Consider the following 10,170-nt stretch of genomic DNA (forward strand, 5'->3'; position numbering starts at 1 on the left):
ATTCTCCTGTGCCCTCCAACACACAACAAGTCACACCACCATTCAATACCGCTGGCTTCGTGTATATAAAGAGACAGCAACACTTCACCCCCTCAAGGCCTCGACGACCCACCTGCACCTTCTTCTTCTTCTTCTTCCCCATGGAGAACTCAGGCGAGGAGCTCTCTTCCACGGTGGCCAGCCACTCCTTCTCCGGCGACGGCGGCAACGCCGCCTCCGAGGAGAGCGGCTGGACGTCCTACATCGACTACTTCATGGAGACACAGAGACACAAGGAGGAGGTGAGCCGTGCTGGTGATCCCTCGACTGATGATGCTGGACGGTGCGGTTCTACATCGAAGTGCAGCAGTGACACTGGAGTAGGAGCCTCCACATGGCTGCCGGCACTCGAGGAGCCGTCGACGGTGGTGTCGAGAAGGTTGAGCCTCAGGGAGGGCTGGAGGAGGAAGAAGGTCATGTATGATGAGTCCTTGCAGGATACTGCCACGTCTCCTATCAGTAGCCCTAAGGTTAGAGCTCAATTACAAGCTTATTACCTCTCTCCCTCTCTCTCTCTCTCTCTATGCGTGTTTATTCTGCACATGTAAAATTTGACTAGTTTTTGGTTTGGGAAAATTTAATTTAATTTGCTGGTTGAAGTGGAAGAAGTAAAATTTATTGCATGGTTTCAGTTGATTGATGACTTGAGGGATTCAGATGCCACCCACCACCAGAAGAAACTAAATTCCTGTGATGAGATTTCGCGTTCTAAGGTGACCCCAACCGAAATTCTGAACCTTTTTTTTTTGCCATTATTGCTCTTTTTCTCCTTTTTTCCCCTTATGAAGTAGGCTGATCAGAGATATCCGTTATGTTTGCGCCAGCTAATCAAATACTACTTAACTTAATTGCAGCATGTTTTATATATAGTAGTCTTCATTTTGGAGGTTTCAGACTGCAGTGTTCACACTGTGTTGATATATAGAATAGAGGCTCATCATTTGTTTCTTTAAGGAGATTCATCGTTAGCTTTAATATCGTTTGACCTCCAGGGCACATAAAGGAGAAATTTTATTTTTAAAAATAATAATCACACTTTGATATACATACATTCCCTGAATTTTACAGCGGAAGAGTACAGGCGGCAGTGATGTAAATAATGGGGCAAACACAACAATAGACACAGCAATCAAGGAAGATAGTGCATATGACAACAATGAGCTGATGAGAAAGAAAGGCCTCTGCTTGGTCCCTATGTCTGCTTTCCACGTATAGCTGATCGATGCCAATAAATTCATTGGTTGCTAGCTGATTGCATATAAGCTAGCACCAACACCCTATACACATGCATACATGTACACATTAGCACATATATGAGAAAAGGTAGAGAGTCTTGTAGAAGGCGTGGGGGCTGTAGTAGGTACATTTCTTGTGAAGACTAGCTATTCTGTTCCTGTTTATGAAAAGGCTACAAACTTCATTCACATATGAGAAGGTACAAACTGTGGGTTTGATGTTAGGTGAGACATCACAACAACGCTATGTTAGATATGGGGTCTATTCCATCTTGTGAGGATTAGTTATTCTGTTCATGTATGAGCTAGTTGTTGATCTATCCTGTTCCTTCCTCATTTTAGTTTCATGATGAATTCATGACCATGATATACAATTGAAAGTGCATAACACGAAAACGACATGGTATCAGGATATGTTTTAAATGGAAATGGCTTGATTGCATGAAAACGAAATGTGTCCAAAATCCATGTATATATATAGAAGCTGTGCACGCATGGGGGCACGCGCATTTGTCGGGCGAAAATTTTCCCATCATTTTCAGGCAAAGGGGGACCTCAGTGTCAGAATCAAGCAAATTATTCAAGCCATATAGTTAAGCTAAAAATAAATTGTAAATGAATGTGTAAGTTGAAAAGGTGAAAACAAACTTCGTAAGCTTTAATGTGATTCATCTCTTGTGGATCTTTTAGTTAAAAAATTATCCCCCCCACACATGATTGAGTACCTGTTGAAATACAGTGAATTGTCCACATTTGAGTTAAACTGGTCAATATATCCAACTTAGTATGGTATCAAGGACAGATTAGGAGTGTTGAAATATAAAAAAAAATGAATTGCCCACCTTTTCTATTAGTTTAAATTTTTTGAGTTGAACTAATCAATATATACAACTTAGTACTACCAAAATGTAACAGTGTTTAGCACAAAGTTCGATTTGTTGCCTGACTACCCCAACTACTAATAATTTATTCTCATGATAAACCTATATGCCAAACATACTCTTCATTAAGTGGGGGTGTTGAATGAGGGATTGTTCTCTAAAGTTTTCAGATCCTATAAAGTTCATACTACTTATAGTATTCAATTTAAATTTGACTGTGAGGAGTTAAATCCAATTTTGTTTCTATTTAAAAATAAAAGATATCTAGAAGTTTGAACCGAATTAATTCCAAAGGTAGCAGGTATATAGGTGTTTCCACAAACTGAAAAAAATCTTATTAGTCAACGAGAGGACTAATCCGTTTTCATTCAGTTTCTTATCTTAGCAAGGTTAGAATGAGAAACACACTGGCACACTTTTTTTTGAGGAAACAGGAGGGGTGTGAGCCCCTACTGAAAATTTATTCAAAGGAGTTAAAACTTACAAAGAAAGGAGTAAAGCCAGAGGGAAACTAAGAAACAAAAAAAGAAATGAAAAACAAGGAAAAGGTAACTGAAAGGAACTAGGCTATCCTAGATTTACTATCCATTGATCAATCCTTGGTGAATAACTCTTTTTAGCTCTCAGCAAAAGAAGCTGAAATTCAGTTCTGAAATCAGATTTCATTCTCAGCATACTTGGCTGCAGTTGTCGAAAAATTGCATCATTTCTCACTTTCCAAATAGTCCAGCACATTAGAATGATAATTTCCATGAAGAAGGGAACATCAAGCTGGTCGTTTAGGCTCTGCAAAATCTGAAAAGGGTCTAGGTTGGTGTTTATCTGCAGATTGATCCACACTGCATGATATAACTCAGTTTTTCTCTCTCTAATTCATGAATATAAAACATACAAATAGAGGCTTGAGTTAATTGCCTTGCAAAACTTATGTTAATTTTGCCATTCATAGCCCCATAATGAATTATGGATTGGGACTTCTCCCTGCCCTAGGTTGGCTCCAGCAACATATATAAGAATGAAGTATGCTGAAAGTACAGGGTTTAGCTTGAACAAGAGTATGAAAATGAACTTTTTGATTGGAAGTGTTACAAATCACCACAAAAATGTCTGCCGCGCTGATAACATGAATGAATGAAAGTGATTTCAGAATGTCTTTGCATCAACAAGATTCTTGGAGTAGCCTTTTTTTTTCTGCGAGACATAGCTATAGCTAGGCAGTAGCTCGTACCAGGAGTAGAACAGCTAGAGCCATGTGCCGCAACAGGTAGGCAGTTGAGAACAATTCTTTTCCTATAGAAAAAAGCACATTTGCTATTGGGCTATTGAGGCCTTGTTTAGATACAACCAAAATCCCAAAACTTTACAAGATTCCCCGTCACATTGAATCTTGCGGCACATGCATGAAGTATTAAATATAGATAAAAAGAATAACTAATTGCACAGTTTACCTTTAAATCATGAGACGAATCTTTTAAGCCTAGTTACTCCATAATTAGACAATGTTTGTCAAATAAAAACGAAAATGCTACAGTGTTAAAATCCAAAAACTTTTTGCATCTAAACAAGACCTGAATTCCATTCTTGACTTCAAATCTACCGGCAGACACAGCCACAAACATTTCTGACTATGCATATTTTCTTCAACTCTGCCAAACTTCGTTCACTAGCTGATTTGACTAGGTGCACCTATATAAACAAAACATGATTTCAAACTAAGAAAGGTACAAGGGGTGTTCAGTTTTATACAATTAAAACCTGCACATATACTCCCTTCACTCAACATTATTAATAGTTGATGTTAGGACAAAGCAAATGAACAATCGATTAGTTTAGTTTTCTTGTCCTAACGTCAACTACTATTGTTTAGCAAGCAGAGGGAGTAAGCTAATAAATAGTATATATCTCTGAGAAAATAAAGATGTATGCATAGCTTTATTATTTTATATAGGATACGGAGTATATGCAAAAATAAGGGTGCATGTAACATGCATATAATTCTTGTTTTTGTATGGTAAGGGAGTGTATAGATTGTTTCTTAAGCGGGATTGAGAAAATGAACCACTTCCTCCCCCAACTAAGATAGAAATTAATTTCTGTAGAATTGGTGCAAGTCAATTGAAAAGCTACCCTAAACCACATGTATGTTAAGCACTCAAGTATGATATGGGATATTTGGTAAGCTATTGATTTCTTTACGATACACGATATATGGAATACGGGTAAACCTCAAGTTCTTCATAAGCCTTGTTAGGCGAGTACTATCTGTACAAGTACAAGCGTGCCGCATGGCAGCTGAAAGCAACATGGGCCTAGATAATAACAAGACTCTACTCTATTTAACCTACTCCAGCCCATAGAAGCTAGAGGTGGGCTTCCTAGCCCAGTGCTTTTCGGCCTTCCTAGTTGCTTGTTTTTCTCCACATTCACAATCTTTAGTTTTAGTAGCAGAGTCCCTAGCAGCTTCAAAGTCTTGCAGTTCAAGTCTTCTTCTTTCTTTGTTTTTCTTTATGAGGGAGGGTTCTTCTTCCTTCTAATGATAGCAACTTTGATTGTAGACTATTTCGCGACAATGCCATTCTTCACGTCACCATAGATGTCATCACATTGATTGACCATAAAGCCAAGAGTTATTGTCGTATACTCAGTCTATCCTGAAATACATCAGATTTGAATTTTTTTCTAAGTCAAATTACCCTAAGTTTGACTAAATTTACATTATATTAACATATATGACCTCAAATTGGTAAACTATTAAAATACATTTCTTAAGGTATCTAATGATGCTCATTTAATTTCCTAAACATCATCTTGTTTCTATAAACTTGATCAAACTAATTAGGTCTATAGTTTGACTTAGAAATTGTCTAATTTCATGATGGTGGGGGCATGGTCCTTGGATATTTGTAGATTCCATCTATAAAATGTGATGTTGCATGAATCGTCTATCATTGACAAAATTTTGAGTTAATGTTGCACCCTTTTGCATATATGAATGCTCATAAATTGCAGTTCAAATGATCTTTTGATGTCAAATATAATAGAAAAAATAAACATAGTTCAATATGACATTGTGTTATGGTGTCATAGTGGAGTGGCATGACAAGCTAAGGTACAACGCTCATGGTGCAGGCCGGAAGTCAAGCCATGACCTACTATAGCAACAAGATAGAATCAAGTAATGCATGTCATGGATCAACATGTGTATATATGTTATTCAGATGAATTTTAATAACATTAGCTTTATATTAACCCTAAGCCCCCATGTAGTACATATAGTTTTTCTAGTTACACGGTACAACCACAGACACACACATTTAAGCACATACTCCCTCTATCCTGGAATACAATGCATTTGACAAAATAAGAGAGAGGGCAATAGACGCATGTACCCCTCACTTAACTTCCTAATTTATTGAAATCTAATCCTATTCCACATGATTAAAGGGTGCAATCTAAGTTTCCCTATAGAAAATATGGTAAGCACTCAATTACTTTAATCTCTCATTTTTTTATTTAAGTAAACATTACTTTTTATTCCGAGAATGTATTATATTTGGGGATACCTCTTACATGCTAGAATACACTCTATTCCAGGACAGAGGGAGTACATACTCAACCACTATAAACACATGCACACAAACCTACCCTTATGAGCACCTTCAAAAGAACAAATCTTGTTGACAAAGTCCATTCCTAGGCACACCTACCACCGAAAAATATCATGGTTCAATTTTGGAATAAATCTTAAAACAATACTAGCATCCGTGCCAAGTTAAGAACGATTGAGCACTTGAACCCAAGTGGATAGAGGAGCCTAACTAATTCAGCTATACTCAATTTGCCATGCAAGTCAGCTTGCTAATTTTTTATATAGATCAACATTTCTATTAGCATAAAACATTTGGAAACTCAAACTTTAATGCTTTTCTTGAAAAATCCATAATGGAGATTGAGAGGAGAGAGAGAGAGAGAGAGAGAGAGAGAGGAGGCCTGTAATATATAAATACTATCCATTTTATACTAGTTTTTTAAAGAATCCAGACAAACTAACAAATACAAATTTAAAACATAATGAAGATGGACACTTCTGGCATCTCCTGGATATTAAACCTACCACTAAAGCTATACATAATAGTTCACCTCTTCTACATATAAATTTTCTGGCAACCCTACTACCACATTCCCCTATCTCCCTATAAGCTCTCTCTCATCGCTCATCAAGAGAGTGCCACCTCGATCTCTCCTTCTCGCTATTCATCTCTTCTAATTATCAACCATCACAAAACATTCATCTTTCCTATCGACCTCATCGATGCTCATCTCAACTTTGCCTCTACGTGGACTACTCATATATATCCCACTTTCAAAGGCATTCATCATAAAAAACCAATAGAAAATCTCATTGTATGATGGAGTACAATCGTCAGAAACAACAGTCTCATGGAAAGAAACAAGGTGAACATGGTGGCAAGATGCAAGATTATTCTGATGGCAATAAAAATGTGTCAAGTGGAAAAAGTCAAGAGTCTAGTAATAAGGAACACGACTCCAATACAAAGAAACACGAATCACGTAGAAAGAGGTAAGGCATACTCCTAGAAAATCTTGGCTTCAAATTCAAGTTAAATCTATGTATACATAATACATGTTTGTTTGACATCTAAAGATATGTTTATGCTTAATACCTTCATGCACATGAGTTTGAACAATTTCATGATAAAATAAAACAAAACCAATATGATGAGGAATTGTACCATGAAATTTGTAGAGATTGAATCTAGATTGAGTTGCACGGTCATGCCATGATGATTATATATGTCATTTCTTTCCAATATAACATGTTTTCTTAACCCTTGTACTAAGAATATTGATAGATTGGATTTTTACCTATGGAATTCCTTGCCATCTTGTGTACCATCGATTTGTAATGCTTTGTGTATAGTCCATTTTGTGTGTTGTTGTTATGTAAATAATTCTTTTTCAAATCCAATTTTGTTTCTCCACATATCTAGAATAATAATTTTATATGATTGAAAATAGAGGGTTAACTTAAGAATGCATTGTTCAATATATTTATTCATTTTTTCCCATTATGAGATATATATATATCTCAAAATTTGGCACGTAATAACTTAGAACATTCCTTATATTATGTTGGGTTGATCAGTGTCATATGTCTGGATTAATTAATTATTTGTATTGCTATTTTAGTAGATGTTTTTTGTTTACCCAATAAGAAAAGGTCATTATAAAAAGAAACAATGTTATTAGATAGAGTTAGTCTTCACATTTTATATCCTTTTAGCCATTGGACCTTGTGGCATTTCTAACACATTATTCCTTCCTTTTAGTCCTAACTCCATCTCTCTTATCTTTATCTATCGTGTACCTTATCTTCTTTCTACTTACACTAGCACATATGCGACTCCTAGACTTGATACAACCTACCAATAGTCAATTACTGCTACCTCGCTAGAACCAAAGATAGGTCTATTGGTGCACACCACATTAGATCCTCCCTCTTAGGACTCTTCATCCATCCTAACTTCCTAACATGATTTCAAAAAGTTCCCTACCATGTCATCCTACTCAATCTCCAATGCTTTTTTGAGCTACATTTTCTCCACCTGCCACCACCAAGCTAACCACAACAAAATAACACCCCTATAACCAATGGTGGAGGAGAACCAAAATTAAGGGGAGGGGGGCAATTGTAAATGGTAGTATTGTAGATATCAAAGCTTCTCAACTTAGGGCTATCTGTCTACATAGCTGCAATTCTATGAACCACTAAATCTTTACAGAAGAAGGGGTGGATGCCCAGTTTCATCTCCATGAGCTCCCCCGTGCCTATGAGCTTATCCACCGATTGAAGGCTCTTCATAGCTACAGCCTACCCCTTATTACCGCCACACTAACTGACTTTTGTTAGTACTAGCTATTCTCTCTAAAATAATGGGTGTGTGGTAAATCCCTACCCCAAGAGCCATTGATCCTCCAAACCCATCCTTAAAAGTCCCAAAACAAAAACACCTAAATCCAATTTCAACATAACTTAGGTGATATGGATCTACGTGATATTAGTCACTTAATCTAGCAAGCTCTATCAAAAAGAATTCCTCCTCACTTGGACCAGGACCACAAACTCTACTCTATTTGACAAAGTTAAAAAAAATTCATCCTCACTTGTTTTACAAAGTTAGGTCCATGAAGTTTAGTAGAGCCTGTATAAACTAATTAACCATGAACATTACCAAAAACCCTTCTTTGTTTCTTCAAAGGATCGGAATATCCCCCCCTTTGCCCCCAAAACATCTTCATTGCACGACATGGCCTATCATGATGAAGATCCCATAAGGGATTACTAAATCACTACACCATATAAGGATGTGGATTTGTATATACATTCATTTGTTTCTTTTGATGTCTAAGTAGCACAACCCTACACTGCATGATTAATTGCAATCTCTTATTTTTGATATAGCAATTTTTCTTAGTCGTTGTATTCTAAATAATGATTGATTTAATCAATTCCTTGCTGCATCTTGTGTCTCATCCGTTTGAAATGCTTTGTGCCTAGTCCATTTGGATGAGATAAATCCTTCTAACTTCTCCTCCCCTACAATCCTTATAAAAACACACTAACATGAGGTAAACCCTTGTCCCATAAATCAAGAATTTGTCAACTATCTAAACCCCAAATCTCTAATCCTAACCTCTAAATCTTGTTTAAATTTGTCTATTCTAGTCCATTTGTGGTGCTTCGAATTTAGTCCATTTGTCTTATGTGTCTCCTGTGTATACATAATAGGGAGGTGTCTATAATAGTCAACAAGTTTTGCCTTTTGTTGTTGAATCTATTTTCAATCTTTTTTGTTTGGTTCGCTTGTTGTTGTAAAAAATTGTGTCACACCTTTTTTTTACTTTTCCCCTTACCACATACTCTATCATGGAGCACCAATAACCTTTGGATGCTACATTAACAAACTAAAATCATCTGCACCTACTCCATAGTGGCATCCAAACTTACCGGTCACCATAAGTTTTTGGCAACCACATGTTAAACCACCATTGGGTATCAGCCTTGCCCTAAATAGTAAGAAAAGTTGAAAGGAAGAAGTGATGGGTTGTAGTCGGTACAAGAAGTGGTTCGACGAAAGATCTCTAACTAAATCTTTAAACTTCTTTCTTTTCTTTTTCTTTGAGATATGGAAGTTTTAAAGATTTTAAAAATGAAGTTAAAGGGTCATATTGTGAATAGGCGGCTTGTGTTTTACTTACATGTTAATCACTTTTTGTAACCGTTGGACATAGATCCAACGGTCTAAATCATGCCCCATTAACCTAAACCCTAATCAATTCCCTCCTCCTACTCTCTCTTTGTGCTGCCGCCGCCGCTTGCCTGACCCTATATATATTTCTCACCCTCGATATGTGTTGCCTCACTTCGTCTCGCCGGCCTCTCCCTCCATCCCCTTTAGCATGATAGCACCCTTGTTCGCTTTTATACCTTCGATGATTGAATCGAGCTCCTTCGCTGCCATGGTCACCGCCTGGCTCCGATGGTCCTGCCGCCTCCACCAGCCGTCGACATGCTCCTACCACTTGGGCGAGGTAATATCACTACCTCCTTGTCAGTCTGCCTACCGCTTTTGCCTTGAGGTGAATTTCTCCATCCTCTGGCAAAGGTAAATACCTAATCCCGAACCCTAATCCTAAATCCTAGTTTCTACTCTTTGAGATATCTAATCTCATTTTTTTTACTCTAGTGTACTATAAGGAGCAAAGCTGAAAATTAAATAAAAAAATTGGCTTAAAACCTGTTTGGAAATTGGGAACGCAGACATTTTGTTGTTCCTATGTTTTCTTTAAAAAAACAAGAATGATTCGTGTAAAATTTCTTTTTAAAATTCCTGTCTTTCGAACACACACTGAATTCTTTTGCCCGGATCCCTTCCGATCCTATGCTTGCCCAAACCCACAAAACCCTCGCCGGCCGCCGCGACACTAGTAAC

The 10,170-nt window shown here is 37.3% G+C and overlaps 1 protein-coding gene across 1 annotated transcript; it reads left to right on the top strand.

The window, feature by feature from the left end:
• Positions 83-1,697, top strand: LOC8076535. The gene is made up of 3 exons (XM_021464544.1): positions 83-509; positions 672-752; positions 1,108-1,697. Exons 1-3 carry the CDS (start codon positions 141-143, stop codon positions 1,252-1,254), a joined length of 597 nt encoding a protein of 198 aa, XP_021320219.1. The 5' UTR covers positions 83-140; the 3' UTR covers positions 1,255-1,697.

The sequence above is a fragment of the Sorghum bicolor genome, chromosome 7 (assembly GCF_000003195.3).
Source record: "Sorghum bicolor cultivar BTx623 chromosome 7, Sorghum_bicolor_NCBIv3, whole genome shotgun sequence".
NCBI classification, from domain to species: Eukaryota; Viridiplantae; Streptophyta; class Magnoliopsida; order Poales; family Poaceae; genus Sorghum; species Sorghum bicolor.

Bases quoted from the DNA above. Each gene is read 5' to 3' on its own strand.
- LOC8076535 (XM_021464544.1), top strand. From the start codon at position 141: ATGGAGAACTCAGGCGAGGAGCTCTCTTCCACGGTGGCCAGCCACTCC. The intron at 510-671 runs GTTAGAGCTCAA...GCATGGTTTCAG, and splicing joins CTCCTATCAGTAGCCCTAAG to TTGATTGATGACTTGAGGGA. The intron at 753-1,107 runs GTGACCCCAACC...TGAATTTTACAG, and splicing joins ATGAGATTTCGCGTTCTAAG to CGGAAGAGTACAGGCGGCAG.